Source organism: Exophiala mesophila (genome assembly GCF_000836275.1).
Source record: "Exophiala mesophila strain CBS 40295 unplaced genomic scaffold supercont1.3, whole genome shotgun sequence".
Taxonomy (NCBI): Eukaryota; Fungi; Ascomycota; class Eurotiomycetes; order Chaetothyriales; family Herpotrichiellaceae; genus Exophiala; species Exophiala mesophila.
This window is the reverse complement of record NW_015622506.1, coordinates 850,630-868,372: the sequence shown is the minus strand read 5'-3', so window position 1 is coordinate 868,372 and position 17,743 is coordinate 850,630. Positions and strand designations below refer to the sequence as shown.

At 49.2% G+C, this 17,743-nt stretch overlaps 4 protein-coding genes across 4 annotated transcripts; 3 read left to right on the top strand and 1 right to left on the bottom strand.

The window, feature by feature from the left end:
* Positions 1-851: 851 nt before the first annotated feature.
* On the top strand, positions 852-3,511 carry PV10_03969 (uncharacterized protein; the record flags this gene model as incomplete). Its single annotated transcript, XM_016368483.1, has 2 exons — positions 852-2,019; positions 2,113-3,511. 2 exons carry the CDS (start codon positions 852-854, stop codon positions 3,315-3,317), a joined length of 2,373 nt encoding a protein of 790 aa, XP_016224271.1. The 3' UTR covers positions 3,318-3,511.
* A 3,229-nt stretch (positions 3,512-6,740) lies between these two features.
* Positions 6,741-9,579, top strand: PV10_03968 (hsp60-like protein). The gene is made up of 3 exons (XM_016368482.1): positions 6,741-7,097; positions 7,154-9,480; positions 9,557-9,579. Exons 1-2 carry the CDS (start codon positions 6,851-6,853, stop codon positions 8,662-8,664), a joined length of 1,758 nt encoding a protein of 585 aa, XP_016224270.1. The 5' UTR covers positions 6,741-6,850; the 3' UTR covers positions 8,665-9,480; positions 9,557-9,579.
* Positions 9,551-11,441, bottom strand: PV10_03967 (uncharacterized protein; the record flags this gene model as incomplete). Its single annotated transcript, XM_016368481.1, has 7 exons — positions 9,551-9,575; positions 9,625-10,180; positions 10,233-10,670; positions 10,718-10,827; positions 10,875-11,066; positions 11,199-11,254; positions 11,325-11,441. The coding sequence occupies 7 exons, from the start codon at positions 11,439-11,441 to the stop codon at positions 9,551-9,553; spliced, it is 1,494 nt and encodes a 497-aa protein (XP_016224269.1).
* A 3,707-nt stretch (positions 11,442-15,148) lies between these two features.
* PV10_03966 (uncharacterized protein) lies at positions 15,149-17,332 on the top strand (the record flags this gene model as incomplete). The annotated part of the gene is made up of 1 exon (XM_016368480.1): positions 15,149-17,332. The coding sequence occupies one exon, from the start codon at positions 15,149-15,151 to the stop codon at positions 17,330-17,332; it is 2,184 nt and encodes a 727-aa protein (XP_016224268.1).
* Positions 17,333-17,743: the final 411 nt, after the last annotated feature.

The window sequence follows — 17,743 nt, the reverse complement described above, 5'->3', positions numbered from 1 at the left end:
CCTATTCGTCCTAGGTCGTGAGCAATTATTGTGTGTAATGGTTCGGTCTTATCAGTTCAACACCAGCGCCCTAAGCTATTGAAGCTGCCAAGAACCCATGCCAAGAAACGCTTGCACGTCTATCGAGCATTGGCATCGATAACGCTGTTCAACCATCCTTATCTACCTACGATACACCAAGTACCAACCTTCCAAGTTGGGTACTTACAGAGAGCTTCCATTCGGTTACATCCAAGTTAGTTAATCCCTTGCAAGCGGATTTGAGCGCTACATATCACTTGAACGCTCGTAACGGGTCCCAAAAGTCCGCCAGATTCCCCACACTCCACCTATGCCCAGCGTTGTTGCATAAACGTCGATTTCCAAGACCTGAGATAGCAACAACTGACCACTGATATCTTACACCGCAGCTCCCGAGCAATAGCCCAAGCCGTTGGCAAATGAACACTAGCAGGTACAATAGCTCAAGCCGCCGGCAAATGCATTCCCGCAGGTACAATAGCTCTCACAAGAGGGCCCAATCGGGTGCGGTAATGACCTGATGTATGGAGCTGTCTTCCTATGAAGCTTGCGGCATTTCACGTTATCTTCCCACATGGTTTTCCATGGCTGCCACGAACTCGAAATCTTGGCAGCAGGCCCCGCCTGTCTTTGATCCAAGCCTGTTCGGAGAAGGGCATCCATTCCTTTGGTACAGGATTTTCGGGGAAAATGCACAGCATGAAGTAGTCGCTCGAGCCGGACTAGGACAGTCCTCGTAAGGATAAAAAGCCGGGTCTCGCCACTGTCAGCCATCCTTGCAAGAGAGAGCAAGAGATTTAGACAGCGTGTGAAAGAGGATTTCGGTGAAAATGCATCTCAAGTTCATCGCTCTTGGAGGTCTTGCCACTTCAGTGGCAGCTTCTGCTGTCCCGGCACTGGGCTACGAGCGCAAGCTTCTCTTGGACGCGCTTGCCAAACGTCAAACTTCGACAAGTGGCTGCTCAGGCGATGATGCTCCGGCAGTCGAGGCTCCAAAGGCCAATGTTTGGGCTCCCATCAGCGCACAAGACAACTTCGATGTCTGGACCCTCTTGCATGACCCGGCCACGGGTCTGAACTTGACCGATCCTGCCGATGCTGTTGTCACCGACAACTACGTCTTCTGGATCGACACTCTACCTGTCAATAAGACCGACGTTCTGCCGTACCTTGACGGTGACGGCCCCCTTCCACCAAAGTATGCTCGTGCAATCATCTTTGAGGGAGGCAAGGAGGTTCCTGACTCCCAAGAATACTACATTGGACCCCTTCCTGTTTCCAGTGAGACGACAGTACAGAAACTCGACTACATATACAACGGTGGATCTGGTGGTTCAGTCCCCTTCGATGCCCGATCTCTCGACGGACCAAAGAATGCTGTCGTCAACCCACTGATTGCTTCTGCCATGGGCAACATCTCCGATATCACTGAAGCTTTGTTCGATGGCGCTGCTTTCTTCGGAGCGGGAAATAACCGAACCACTTTAAGCTATTCCGCGGGCACTCCAGTCTCATTCGACGGAACCCAAGGCTTCCGAAACATCATGTTCCGATATGCTGGTTCGGGTACATACTTGGTGCCGATCGATTTCTTTCTTCTTCTTAACTGTTCCGGAACTGATCCCTCTCACTATTCCGTCAGAGGCTATGTCACCAACTCGCAATTCTTTCCCGATGAGGCTTCGCTCAGAGAAGCCTTTGAGGCTGGTACTCTTGCTCAAGAGTACACCCAAACACGAGATCAATCATGGACTCAAGTCAACCACAAGCCTGAGCAGGGGACCCGCGAGCTCGAGGAAAGATTCGCCCCTACCAGTCTCGAACTGGGGGGTAAGCGCTATGCGATCGACGCAGAAGCAAAATACGTTGAATACTTGGGATTCTCTTTCTATGTCTCCTTTTCCCGATCATTAGGCATTATGTTCTACGACATCAAATTCAAGGGAGAAAGAATCATCTACGAGCTTTCAATGCAGGAGGCTTTGGCCCAATACGCAGGTGAGTCCAACAAGACACGTGACTAGGGTCTGGTAACCCTGGTAACCCTAATCACAACCCTAACCCTAAACCTTGACTAACGTTTTTGGGTAGGCAATCAGCCTAAGGCTGCAAATACCGTGTATCATGATACATACTACAGCATGGGGACAGATCTCGCCACCTTGCTCGAAGGATTCGATTGTCCGTATGGCTCTACCTTCTGGAACGTCTCATTCCACACACGCAATGCCACAACTGTCAATCAAGACGCTGTCTGCATTTTCGAACACGACACCGGTTATCCCCTTTCCCGGCATCGCTATGGCAGCAGTGCTGGTAATTACCCGTTCAGCGCACTCGGGGTGGTCAAGGGAGCCGCTCTAACCCTTAGATCTATCGCTACTGTGGGTAACTACGACTACATGTTTGATTACGTATTCATGGGCGATGGCTCTATTGAAGTTATAGTGCGCGCTAGCGGTTTCCTACAATCTAGCTTTTATTATCCGGATCAAGGGAAATTCGGACCTCGGATTGCGCCCGCAACACAAGGATCCTTCCACGACCATATCCTCACGTGGAAAGCCGATTTCGACATCATAGGCGTTGAAAACAGCTTCGAGAGAACTGATCTCGTTGTCGTCAATCAAACCCAACCCTGGTTTCCGCACCTTGGTGAATTCGAGCAAATGGAACTCAACGCTAGCTACGTTGAGACGGAGACTACTCTGGATTGGGCGCCAAACAATCAAGCAATGTACTGTATCGTTAATCAAGACGAAACCAATATGTGGAACGAAACCAGAGGCTATCGCGTCATTCCAGGAAAGTCCAACATTCATCTGTCAGTTCAAAATTCACCATTCTCTCTCAAGAACAGTGAGATGGCCAAGCATCATCTAGCAGTGACTCGTCAGCATGACAATGAACCATTTGCCAACTCGGTCCAAAATGTCAATCTGCCCTGGGCACCTCAGCAAGACTTCAGCAAGTTCTTCGATGACGAATCCATTGTACAGGAGGATCTTGTCCTTTGGTTCAACCTTGGCATGCATCACTTCGTTCGTGCAGAGGATGTTCCTGTGACTTTGTACACAGAAGCTGTTTCCAGCATTGTTTTCGCTCCTCAGAACTTCAACGACAGGGCTCAAGATGGTGACCTCCTGAACCGGAGATGGGTCACCTACAACGCGACCACGGACGAGATCGCCTTCGAAGATTACGGAGTGGAGCTGCCTAATTGCCCAATCGAAATTACAGAGCCCGTCTCCGGCATCAGTCCGACAGTCGAGGAGCTGGCAACCCAGACTGAGTGATTTCCCCTCACTGAAGCAGTCTACCCAAACAGGACGGCCTCCAGCCCTCAAAATCACGTTAATTTTGCATCCTACCGAGGTCAAAAGATCCGGTGTTTTATAAAAATGATCATGAGAGCTCTAAAGCTCCTACACAGCTCAACGCCAATAGACACGCCCGCATACCCATTAGAATAGGTAGATGTGCAACCGGGCAACCAAAGTTGCATGAATTGCAGAAAATTACATCTACTTCCACTTCTTGCTGTACAGCTGTCCGTCTTATGACCCAAGCCCATGTGATTGTTCAAGGAGGAATTTCGTGTCATGCCATGTAGTTAAAGTCATCATAGGGGCTTACATCTGAGAGCAAACAACAAAGTCCATAAGGGAAGATATTGTTGCTCAGTGCAACTAGTCCCAGGCTGCTCCTTGTAAATTCCCATTTCCCTATATCCTCATCATCAGGACGTTGTGACTATTAGCTAAAATACATTGTTCGACCCTCAAGACGAACCCCACCGCTAGCTCACAATTGCTTTCAGCTGCCTTTTGCCGCTTCATACATTCAAACGGTACTTTACCTAGTAAGAATCCATACCTCAAGACTCTTCTCCCGACTTGTGATCTGAACTTAGGTCTGCCAAGTGGCTTACCATCCTCAGATTCCTCATTTACGACGACCAACGGCGTCATTCGCCGTGCCTTACGGAGACCTGCTCTTCGGCCTACCATTTAGACCATTTTAGTTGTGATCAACCTCCTCTATTGGGGTTGTGCTGCCAGTTCCCTGGGGCTGTAGCGGCATATGATATTGGGGGAATTGGGGGTAGACTAGAAGGCGCGGATGAAGCACTCCTCCAGAAGAGAACATATCCCTCACAGGATCTTGGGAGCCATGTAAGTACTGTGGTGGATGAGACAGCGACGATTGGTGATGGGCAGAAGTAGGAAGGCCACTCATGGTTGCAAAAGGAGGAGAGTTGGAGAAAGACTGTGTAATTGTCGAGTATGGCTCTTGGAATTGAGTGCAAACATGGCCGTTGAAATGTTGTCGTCTAGGAGGCAACCCCCGAGCCGGAACTTGGTCATGTTGGACGAGATCTTGCAGGGCCACTGACTGCGCTTGAAATGTACTCTTTTCACAATGAGGGTCTGTATCAGCCACCAGAGCAAGTAGAGAATGGGTAGGACTGTCTGCGACCACCTCACAAGGAGGCTTAGGAGAACAAGAGATAGCAGTGATGTCAATGCGTTTAGAACCTGTCCTTATATCTGGTCTGGCTTCATGAGCAGGAGACGTTGACTTGGATGAACATGCAGTCAAAGACAGATCTTGATCTAACTTCCTCTTCTTCGACTGCGATGTTGTCGGCTGTTGTCCATCGTCTTTGGCTTTTTTCTTTCTTTTGGTAGACGGTGTCAACTTGGGTGAAGATGGTGTTGCGATCAAGCCACCAGAAGGATGGATGCCATTTGCTTTCAAGAGTCTCTCGTATCGTTTAGCCCTAAAGCTACAGGTCAGCACCTCTTCTATATCGCACTCGATCAGGTGGTGTTACTCACGCAGCTCCCTTGCTAACAACTTCACATTCTTTCGCCACCTCAACAAAATCTACCTACGAAGCATTAGTATGAACTTGCAAACATTAAGGAATTAAGTATTGTCTGGAATGTACTCACCTTTCCGTTATTTGAATAGCGAACGCAGCTGAGCAAGAATCTCAGTTGTTCGTCGGAACTGATTCGGGACATGGTAAGAGGGTGGAGAGGTGTAAGGCTAGGAATGGATAGTTTTAGACACTGTATCCAAGAAGAAAAGGTTGAGCTGAAAGACTGTGCGACACAACTAGACGGTAAAGATATTCAGCCTGTCTTATTGCTTATAGCTTCTCCTCAGTACGAGTGATGTAGTGTGGTCGTGGGTGTCTTAGAAGGGTGTCTTAGTTTGCCAATTAGACTGTCGCAATTCACTGTTTAGTGGTTGCAAACCCTCCCATTCTCTATTGTGACGCTTTGTTCACGTTGCGAGTGCAGTAGCTGGGGCGGCTGGAAGGGTTTGTCTTTTCAAACAGCATTCTTTGAGTTCTCTACAACAGGAGTTTTTAAGAACTGTGATTCCCCTGGCTATACAAAGACATCCCCGTCCAACTATGAGGATCAGAATTGTGGAGGTTTCACAGATGCTCAGAAGCATTGGCTAATTGTTGGCCACGGAAACAGATGCATTGAATCAATAGTGCAGACAGATGGCGAAGAAACAAGGAGAATATAATCACATTTCAAATGATGTGTCCTTTTGATGGCTGTGACTATGTTATCTCCACTTAGGCGCACGAATGACACAAGACGTAAACATTCATTTAAGTCGGCGGATCTTCAGATTTGTCTCTAGCTGTTCTCCGTCCAATGGGCGCACATGACAGCAGAACGGAAGGGGTTTTTGTCCGAAGCCACATTGAGTCTGGTGGGTACTGAGTCCGATATCCCTTCCGACAAAGGCAGTTGTGAGATTCTGTAGCTTCTGGGACTAGGCAAAGCTTCAGTTCATTTTGCTAATGATTATGACTTGTCGCCACAGTCGATGACTGGATTCCACTTTGCTAGACGATATTCTGCGTCAACCTGAGGTCAACCCAGACGAGTAAGGTAGGACGTGCCAACTTGCCTAATGGTTATTGTCTGTCTTCCTATGATCTGTTGGAATCTCAAAGTCGCTAGATAGTCCTGTGCAGATTCGCTGGTCTGGTTGTCAAACTTTGGCTTATATGAAGAGTCGCAGCGTAGGAACTGAGATCGCATGTTACCATTGGGTGACAACTTCTTATTCTTTGCAGGTTCGGCACTCCGTAGGGATTAATGACCCGAAAATGGGAATTCATCTCGGTCTCGGTCTCGTAGCACTGCAACCGGCCGGAATAACCAACCAGGTGTAGGGTACGCATCCAAGGGTTAAGTCTGTGAAATTTGTATCTAGGGGGAGGGGAGATCCGAGAGATTTATATATGCGAACACGAGCCACCCTCCCAGAGGCGTTACTCGCTTCAATCTGTGTGACGCGATATCGTCGCAAGCCTAGGGAGCAGTGAAGTAAACACGCCATGGGAGATGAGATAGTTACTGCCAGCCAAGCTTGGACAGTTGATGGAGGCGACGGCCGTAACTTAGATCCAACTTTAGCATTCCATTCAGTTATACGCGTATATATGTACCTGTAGAGCTATAGGATAGAAGACCTGTAGGTATATTGCAATGTTTTATAGAATGATAAGATTGTTGACGAGAGTGTTCGAGGTTGAGGTTCGTGATGCTCCGCAGACGCCAAGAGTCCATCCGATCTAAACCCCATCAGGCAATACCGGAGACAAGATTTCCCGTTCCGTGATTCGGCGTTTTGATCTCGAAGATTCTCCAAAATTTTTGTTGCTCTTCGTCTTCAATCCTCCGTCTTGGTCGCCTTTGCTCTCAATTGTCGTGTTCCTTTCATTACCTCCTCTGAGTTCTGTCTTCATCACCATCTCTGTCTGCCTCTGTTTCCGATCCCATCGCTCATCATGCAACGCGCTCTCACTTCCGCGGCGCGGTCGTCCCTCTCATCTTCTTCCCCATACTCTAGAACATCCGGCAGGAGTTTACAACAACTCCGCTTTGCCCATAAAGAGCTCAAGTTTGGCGTCGAAGGTCGTGCAGCTCTCCTCAAGGGTGTTGATACCCTCTCAAAAGCCGTAGCAACAACCCTCGGTCCCAAAGGCCGCAATGTTTTGATCGAATCTAGCTACGGTTCACCCAAGATCACAAAAGGTAGCTCACATCCCACAACCAAGCACTCCACAGCAGTCATCTAACATCACTTGCAGATGGTGTCACCGTCGCGAAAGCTGTCACTCTCCAGGACAAGTTCGAGAACCTTGGAGCCCGCCTCATTCAAGATGTTGCCTCTAAGACCAATGAAGTCGCAGGTGATGGCACCACCACCGCTACCGTCCTCGCATCCGCCATCTTCTCCGAGACCGTCAAGAATGTCGCAGCTGGTTGCAATCCTATGGACCTGAGAAGAGGTACCCAGGCCGCTGTTGAAGCTGTCGTGGACTACCTCCAAAAGAACAAGAAGGACATCACAACCAGCGCAGAAATTGCCCAGGTCGCCACCATTTCTGCCAACGGCGATACTCACGTGGGCTCTCTCATCTCCAATGCCATGGAAAGAGTCGGAAAGGAAGGTGTCATTACCGTCAAGGAGGGAAAGACTATCGAAGACGAGCTTGAGATCACCGAGGGTATGCGATTTGACCGTGGATTCACGTCTCCTTACTTTATCACCGATACAAAATCTCAAAAGATCGAATTCGAAAAGCCATTGATCCTCCTGTCAGAGAAGAAGATCTCGGCTGTTCAGGACATCATCCCTGCTCTCGAGGCCTCCACCCAACTCCGACGACCTCTTGTTATCATTGCTGAGGATATTGACGGCGAGGCACTGGCCGTCTGCATTCTCAATAAGCTCCGTGGACAACTCCAAGTCGCGGCTGTCAAGGCTCCAGGCTTTGGTGACAACCGCAAGAGCATCCTCGGCGATATTGGTATCCTGACGAACGCCACTGTCTTCACCGATGAGCTTGAGATTAAGCTGGAAAAGGCCACACCCGACATGCTCGGATCCACCGGAAGCATCACCATTACCAAGGAAGACACTATTATTCTCAACGGCGAAGGTAGCAAAGATGCCATTGCCCAGCGATGCGAACAAATCCGAGGTGTCATGGCCGACCCATCCACATCTGAGTATGAGAAGGAGAAGCTTCAGGAACGTCTCGCCAAACTCAGTGGTGGTGTCGCCGTCATCAAAGTTGGTGGTGCCTCTGAAGTTGAGGTCGGTGAGAAGAAAGATCGTGTTGTCGATGCTCTCAATGCCACACGCGCTGCAGTGGAGGAAGGTATCCTTCCCGGTGGTGGCACTGCTTTGATCAAAGCCTCGGCCAATGCCCTGGGTGGCGTCAAGCCTTCCAACTTCGACCAACAGCTTGGTGTCAGCATCATCAAGAATGCCATCACCAGACCTGCGAGGAAGATCGTTGAGAATGCTGGTCTGGAGGGCAGCGTCGTCGTCGGCAAACTCACTGACGAGTATGCCTCTGACTTCACCAGAGGCTTCGATTCCGCTTCTGGCGAATATGTGGATATGCTTTCCAAGGGTATTGTCGACCCCCTCAAGGTGGTCCGCACAGCTCTTGTCGATGCCTCTGGCGTTGCCTCGCTTCTTGGAACGACTGAAGTCGCTATTGTGGAAGCTCCGGAGGAGAAATCTGCTGGACCTCCTATGGGTGGCATGGGCGGTATGGGCGGCATGGGTGGAATGGGCGGTTTCTAAGCTCCCAATTGGGTCGATTAGTCCTGCCAGTTCCAGCCAAACCGCGTCCCCCTACACTTTTCTTGCGATTGAGCGACTTTTCCTGCCATGCCTTCGAGCTCCTTCAGGTTGACCCACAGAACTTCGACATATCTCGGAATCCAACCATGAGTCAAGGTCTCGACATACCCATACGCTGATCTCACATACACACCCATACCATCCTGTGTCGACGAGTCACGCATTCAAAATCATGCCATGCTACTCTGTTCTATTACCACTCCACTCATAATTGTTTCCAGTGTTGAAAAAATCGTGTTTGTTTTATTACGAGGCCTGATTTCACTCGGCCCCTCTGCTTCTCTACATCCCCCTTCAGAGTTCACTCCTCGGGTTGAGAAGACAGAGTGCTCGGGGAAGGGCAAAAATATACGGGGCAAGCTGCAAGCTTGGCCACGGTGCCGGGTCTGGGGAGGAGATACGGCATCATTGAAGCGGTCGCTGAAGGAGGGGGCATGTCAATAAACGAAGACGTTTAGGGAGCAGAGGAGGACAGAACCGATTTCAGATTGATAGATATTGTCCGGGTTGAAACGCTTCCCGGTCATATCTGGGGAGGTGGATGTATTTCGATTGTACCATAGCTAGCGTGGCGGAAGCAGGCAAGGTCACTCGGATTAGCGGAGCGACAGATTACTTGTAATAAAACACAGATGATTCGGTATACTTGCAAGAGTCTTCTGTGGCTAACAGGCTTCGACATTGATGCACACCATGAAAGGATCCCCGGGTTGCAGCATGATCCATTTGGCAATTTCCACACTATGATCACAAGAAGTAAGTATGGACAGTCCAGACTAAACCTGAGCGACGATGTGTCTCCTCCGCCCCAATATTAACCGCCCTATCACAGCGTATAGATGAAATCTGGCCTAGAGATGATATTAGAAATTCGGTCGAGAACGTTGGTTGGAAGCTCACCTCTTGTCACCCATCAGCCGGATGTCATGTTCAGATTTTCCCTCAAGAATATCGCTCCGAGCTCCGGACTTTCGAATCTGGTTTTCTCGACGCAGCAAAAGGTATTGCAAGATCGAGCCCCCAAAAAGAGCAAGTCCGAGATAGCCGAGAACAACAGCATGGCCTGTAATGAATCGTGGAGCATCGGTACCCCGGTAGACATTGCTGATGACCACGCCCTGGAGGTTTGCCCAACCCATGGCAATCCCAAGTGTGATGCCTCGTTTGTACACGCCTTCGGTGTTGTTGGCCACCCAAGTAACTGTGTTGGGAATACATGGGTAGATTCCCATGGCGGCCAGGAAGGTTGCTGCGTACTTTGCACCGACTGGCGCGTCACTAATGAGGATGCCAAAGCCGATGATGCCCAAGGACGAGACTAATATCGCGAATAGCCCTCGCTGTCGTGTCTTGTCCGCGATGAACCCGATTCCAATAGTCAGCAAAGCTGCTGCGACATACGGCGGGACCGACATCAGCTGTGCCGTGGTAGTCCGGTACCCTAGCTCAGCAAGAACTGTTCATTTTGGTCAGTAAGGCAAGCTTTACGAATCTCGAGCATGGCTTACTGGTAGGAAGAAATAGACTGAACGCATACAATCCTCCTCCGGCGCCCATGTAAACAAGACAGCCTGTGTATGTCTTCCAATCACGCAGGCTTGCCATGACATGTGCCCATTGGAATGATTCGTGCTCTGCACTCGATTGTTGATCTTTTTTCAAATGATGATAGACGCGCAGGCGATCCTCCTCAGAGAGGAAGGTTGCTTCGTCGGGGAAATCGTGAACCATCCAAATAGATATGACACCAATCATGATCGTGAGAAGTCCCTCCAAGATGAAGATCCACGCCCATCCCGGCTTGCCACCTACGTCGTGCATGTTTGTAATGGCCGCAGCCAGGAGTCCGCCAAAAGAACCGGCAATAGCTGCAGCACTGAAGAAGATAGCAGATCGAACACCAAATTCAGACCGCCTATACCAGCAGGAGAGGTAAAAGTTGCAGCCTAAAATTAGAGAGGGCATATAACCGGCATTCGTAGGGCGAACTTACCAGGGAACAGCCCAGCTTCGAACATGCCTAGAAACCATCGAGCTGTTGCCAGCCCGGCAAAGTTGTTGACCAATCCACAGCACATGCATGCAATACCCCAAATTACCACACTTTTAAAGATTCAGCAGCAAACGTGAAAGTTTCTCGCGCCACTTACATGGTTGGGATGTACCTGCTGGGACGGAATTTCTTCAGCAGTACATTGCTGACGGGTTCAAATACGCTGTAAGAAACAAAAAAGATAGCCAGAGATGCATTCCATTGCCCATCTGTCATATTCAAGTCTCGTTGCAAACCAGCGATCTTGGCATTTCCGATGTTGGTCCTGTCCAAAAATGAGATCAAGTACCTGTTGTATGGAAGAGTAGTTAGTTAATGGCATTATTGCAAGATCTATCGCAGATTATGTATGGTCGAGGTGCATGGGGTGCGCAAAGAATCAAAAACATTCTATCGGCTAAAGAGGATCACAATTTCTTACAGGAGACAAAGCCAAGGTATGAGATGGAGGTCAAGTTTCCAAAGTAATTGACGGTCCTGACAACCGCGATATTAGCCATACGCAACTATGATGGACATTGAAATGGAATGGAATGGAAAGGCACACCTTCTTTTGCCGCTCTTGTTCGCTCAAACCGGCATCAGGGTCGACTTCAATGGCTAAGGCTTCTGCCTTTTCACCAAAGGAGAGTGCTTGAACATGAACACTGTCAGGTTTGTCCATGGTTGATGGTATGTTCAGAATGATTGGCTGACAATGGGGGAGAGAATGGTGATAGAGTGCATGATATGAGGGTAGAAGAGATTCGTTTTATGATTTTCCCTGTCGGAGTGTGCCCGCCTCGCCTGATTCATATGTCTACCTGATACCCCACGGGGCAGATTCCAGGGATCGAGCGCATCCGATACAGTATCGGATGGGTGCAATGAAGACTCAAGTGGAGATCCGTACGGGACCGTACGGATGAGGCTTCTCTAAAGATTGATCAGTAGATGACCATGTTCCTGCGATACCTTTTCCCACACAGAAGATTGGCCGGAACTCAATATTCGCTTGACAAGAAAGTCTCCCCCAGAATGTCACGTCATCAAACGTACACCGCAGCGTCTAGACTTAACATCTTGCAGCGCCACGCGCGGGGCTCGGAGATAAGTGCCTCAATGTCGCGATTGAGCTCGAGAGAAACATTGAAAGACGAGGAGCTTCTAGACAACTTTGGGATGTCGAGGAGACGGAGCGAGTGAAAGGGGCGGAGGTACGGAGCGCAAAGAGCGGACAGCGGAGGACAGGCTGCGCTCCTCCGCACCTCGGATGATTCGATCGGTGACCATAAACACCTGCGAAGGCTCCACATCCTGGATTTACTTTTGGTCAAATTGATTTCCTCAAAACGGGGCGTGAGTCTTTGAGAGGGGTATGTGCTTCAAAGCGAGGTAGCGATTTGTAAAATGTACAGCCTGCTCTTATGGGTGATGCAGAGCCTTCACCATCATCACCGATGCTTAGAAATCGGTGGGAAGATAGGAGGTTGAGTTATGTAGACAAATACTTAGTTGAATCGTTGCCATAATCATGCGGTCGATATGTTAAAGGCTTCTAACAGAATTTGAGCATGATGTCGGCGATGAATCAAATTAGCAAGGTGACTATCATTGGGGTATGTATGTTCCCAGCTAAAACATTGAAGTACTCCTTCTCACCAATCATACAGGCTTCTGGACCCCTCGGCACAATTGTTCTTCATGGATTTCTGCGACTATCGTCTTTCAAGATTACGGTCTTGGTCAGAAGCTCAAGCCCTGCCTCCTTTCCTCCCCAAGTCTCCGTTGTCAAGGCCGATTACAATTCTGAGTCAGAGTTAGTGAAAGCATTTGAGGGTCAGGATGCTATTATCAGTACCGTTGGGGCAGCCGCCTTCCTTGACCAGAAGGTCCTTATTGATGCTGCCATCAAGGCCAAGGTTCAACGTTTCATCCCCTCCGAATTCTCCAGCAATACACAAAGTGCTGCGGTCTGCGATCTAGTGCCAGTATTCGGAACCAAGCTGGAGGTCTTAAATTACCTGAAAGAGAAAGAACACACGGGCTTGAGTTGGACTGGATTGGCTGTAGGTCCCTTATTTGACTGGGTATGTTTCTAGGATTGGTTCTGTTCGCATTTCACACTGACAGCGTCCAGGGCCTCAAAAATGGATTTCTCGGGTTTGATATCGCTAGCAAGAAGGCCCGAATCTGGGATGAAGGTTCAGTTCCATTCTCAGCTACGAACCAGGACGACGTTGCAAGGTCATTGATAGCCATCCTACAGAAAGCATCAGAGACAGCAAACAGATATCTCTACGTTGAGACAGTGGCGGCGTCTCAGAACCAAATCCTCAAATCCCTTGAGCTGGCGTCAAAACAAAGCTGGTCCGTGGAGAGAGTGAACACCTCTGATATGGTAGAGGAGGGAAGGAAGCAGGTGGCCGCGGGTGACTTTACAGGCAACTTCCCACTCGTACAAGCATCTATATGGAGCAACTTGGGTGGTCTCAGATCGAATTATTCAGTCGATGAGGACTTGTCGAATATGTTGCTGGGTCTGGAATCTGGTCATCTGGATGCCCTCCTGGATAGTATTGTCAATTCTACTGGGAAACCATAGGTCAAGTCTGGAGATATTTTTAAGGCAATCAGGGCCACTGATCCTAGAAGTGAACAATATAGATCATTCCGAACATAGCAAGTTGGCCCCAAAGCCTTAATTTGGCCTGCGCATATGGAAAGTGAAGCAATTATAGTGGCTAGATGAATTCTCTGTCACTTCTATGCGACCGTTCCTAACTATTTCGCTTGACAATGTCCACAATCCAGGCTGCTGTTTCTGAAGAAGCAGTAAAATTGGGACAATGATCAGCGTTGATTTTGGTAACATGCACTTTGTTCCCACTCGCCTTCTCAATGATGTCGATTCCATCCTGCTGAACGTCGGGGGGAATACACTTGTCGATTTCACAAAAGAGGTACGAGACGGGTACGTCCTTATAGCCTGGATGGGTCAAAGGATTGGTAAAGCTGACGGCTGAGTGTTTTGGAAACTTCCTGACCCAGCTAGTAGCAACTTCGAGCGGCTGTGTCTGCATGATAATGGCAGCGGTGATCTCAGGTTTCCCTTGTGACATCCAGCCGTCGTCCTACAGAAACGATCGATGACAGGTCAGCAAAGAAGATTCGATAAGCAAACGACTCATTCACGGACGATGCTCAATCTAGTATAACAACAAAAACGACACATGACGACGTCAGATAATATTGACTCACCCCAATGTTCATCGGCGTCTTGCCCTCATCCGGGACTTTAGACAACACATCACGAGCCGAGCCGCCCACTGCAGGGACCAAACAGGTCATGTAACCAAGAGCGACGAGTCCCCCTTTCTTCCCCTGTGTCTTTCTTTGATCCTTGCTCAAACCCTTGGTCGACTCAGAGACAGGTACACCTCCATACGAGTGACCCAACAAGATGACGTCGCGGCCTTGATCAGCTAGCTTCTCCACCTCACCCGCAATATACGCTGCATCATCGTACATGGTCGGTGGCGCGACATTAGGTCGGCCCTCGCCAGCACTTAACCCTACGGTAGGACTGTGCAGTGCGGTGATCTCAACTTCACCGGCACGGACTATGGCGAAGAGGTCATCATAGAACTCAGGTAGAGCAAAGGAGCCAGTTACGAGAACGACGACTGGCGGAGCCATTTTGAAAGTTGGAGACTTTGCCGAGCGATGAGAGATGAAGATGAAGAAATTGATAGGTGTGTAGAATGAAGTAACCAAAGTCAGTTATGGATGTGGGAATGTGAACTAAGATTTGACTGTGGGAACATTAATAGTTTTATATTTCATCTATCACTAAATGCGTCAGAAGCCCCTCGGCTGTCTTCAAGCCCTTCCTGGACTTTATCCGGCCTCAATTTGTGGTTCATTGCGTAACTTTGGCACTGAGTAATGATGTTTTGACGCGAGTTTCTGACCGTCAGAATTTAATGAGGATGATATCTGGGGTGGCCGAGGGGCTTTGGTGGAGAAATGCTGGCCCGAGGAGCCCCTCGGCCGTAGCCCGACAATGCCCTGCCCCTACCAGCTCCTTAGGTATGCTTCTCTGTATTTCTAATGCTTCTGCGAAGCGCGGGGAAGTATTGCTCCTTTCCAATTTATTTGACAGGTACTGTCACACTGTATACAGTACCTTACTCATATGTAATGGTTTCTCTCCTCTCACAATCACTTCGTCTACCATCTCGACGGATCAGCCGCAAGCTTCGATCCCTGAGCGCGCGTTGACTTTTAAGCTGCCATTTTAATGTGCTGTGGGACTATCTATGCTCTTAATCACTCTCTAACTTTAGTAAGCGCTGAATGGGCATCTATTGTTAGCATATTTCTACAGAGATGTCGCCGACTGAGGTAAACCCAGTCCTTGGCAACTCCCGTCTACCAAGGGTTGCGCCAGGACGGAGCTGCATTGCCTGTCGTAAGCGAAAAATCAGATGTGACAGGATTCAGCCATGTGGCTACTGCACCAAAATTCGCGTTCAATGCGTCTATCCAACTCCAGAACATGAAGTCCTCAAACCTCCAGCTGATGACGTCCTCGCGAGACTGCGGCGTATTGAGGCATCGATGGCGAGGCTAGAAGCCAGAGGTGCCATTGAGACATCCCCAGAAAATCAACCTACACCGGACCATCACCTTATCTCAGCACCAGGCAACGGAATGAATAAGAAAGAAACCCTCCCGCAGAGTGGAAGATTGCTCGTTGAACAAGGTGATACCCGGTTCGTGAACGGGAGTTTCTGGAACGCTTTAGAAGACGAAGCAGAACTACAAGAACTGCCATCCGAATCATCGTCTGTCCAGCAGGCAAACGCAGCATCATCTTCCATCCCGCTGACTGCCCAGCCTAATGAGAATCTTAACAATCACTACCAACGCTTCATTTTCGGCATGAGCATTTCTCCAAACCCAGGTGGCCTGGCTCATTTGCACCCACCAGAAGCTAAAATCTTCAGTTTGTGGCAAATCTATCTCGAAAATGTTGATCCACTTCTGAAACTACTTCACGTTCCAACAACCCAATGTCAACTCCTCAGAGCTACGGGCCATCTGGCCGCTATTCCTCCTCCAATGGAAGCTCTCATGTTTGCAATATACTATGCTGCAGTCACCAGTTTACAATGCCCGATGGCCTCCAAATCCCTCTTGTTCGAGGAACGCTCAGTCCTCCTCGACCGTTACAGGACTGGTATCGAATGCAGCCTAGCGAGAGCGAATTTCATGATTACTCCAGATGTGCCCACTCTACAAGCTTTGACTCTTTGGCTCATATGTGCAAGACAAGCTGTCGACAAGACGTACGTTTGGTCCTTGGTGGGCCTGTTACACCGCCTAGCAACCAAACTTGGCTTGCACCGTGATCCCGCGACTCTAGGGCTCCCACCTTTCATGGCAGAGATGAGAAGGCGATTGTGGTGGCACATCTGCATACTCGACGTTCGCACAGCCGAGGACAACGACATGGATCCCTTGATTTGTGAGCATAATTTTGACACAAAGTATCCTTCCAACGCTAATGATAGCGACCTCGATCTTGACATGACCAATCCCCTTGGAGAAAATCATAATCGCACTGAAATGCTTTTCTGCTTCACAAGATTCGACATCAGCTACGCAGCAAGGAAGGTTGTCTTTTCGCAAAAATTCACGGTTGACAATGGCTATGCAATTTTGAACTTGGCTGAGAAAACGTCCTTTATCGATGCTCTTCTCAAGGAGTTGGATGACAAACATCTCAAATATTGCGACAAAAAGATCCCAATATGCTTTTTGACCTTGACGGCATCGCGCTTGATTCTCGCCAAGATGAAACTCACGATTCATCGCCCCAGTCGCAACAATTCATCAACATTAACTGAAGAGCAAAAAGAAGATTTGGTCAACAGTAGTATTGACATCATTGAATATGCGCATGATCTGAGGAGCAATGACAAATACTCTCGTTGGGTGTGGTTGTTCCAGCAATATGTTGAATGGGACGCCGTCGCCTTTCTCCTCCACAGCCTCGGTGTATCGCGTCGACCATCTCATGATGGCAGAGCCTGGGCCGCGATCGATGGCTTTTTCAGAGACTGGAAAGATCATATTCCCAACGGTCTTCGTGAACGAAGGTGGCAAAAGCTCCTGTCCCTTTTAGCCCAGGCCAAGGCCAATCGCGGAGATGATTCTGAACGCGGCATTCCTTATGAACCAGGTGTCCGTGATTCTCCTGTTGCACAACATCGAGTCAACCCCACGGACATTCCAGATTCACATCTGACTCGATCCCAAAGGCAGAACTACATGCCTGGCGTGGGGACATGGGAATCATCGATGCACATTTCTGATAACGATCTCGTTCCCCGGCCGACCGAGGGATTGCTTTCATCGAATTTCAACCAGGCAGAACTCAGCGTCCCGCCTTCGTCGACAGACAATGTTGCCGTCGATTGGAATTTCGATAACATCCCATACTCGACCCACAGCCTAGTAAATTGGGAGATGGACATTGATGACACTGGATTCTATTCATGGCTATAGCTTGAAATGGTCCTAGTGTCCCTCTAGTGCCTCTAGATGGCTCAAGTTTCGACCAGCTGGCTCCTCAACATATGCAGCCTTGACGAGGTTGTGACGATCCAGGAAGGCGCCGTTCTTCATCAAGTGAATCCTCACATCGGCTGCATCGGGATCCGCATTATTCATCGCTCTCAACGCAGCTGCTATTCCTGCGGCCTGACCTGTTGCCAAAGCCGTTCCCATCACTCTGAATGCGCTGCTAGCAGCCCTGTCTCCGTCGATGCAACGACCAGCACAAAAGAGGTTGACCGTATCCTCACTCCATAGTGATCGAAGCGGGATATCAAAAGTGCCGCCAGGAGGAGCTTGAAAAACGATTGGCCAGTCCTCCTTCGTACTATCATGCCACTCCATGTACCAGGCTCCGATGAC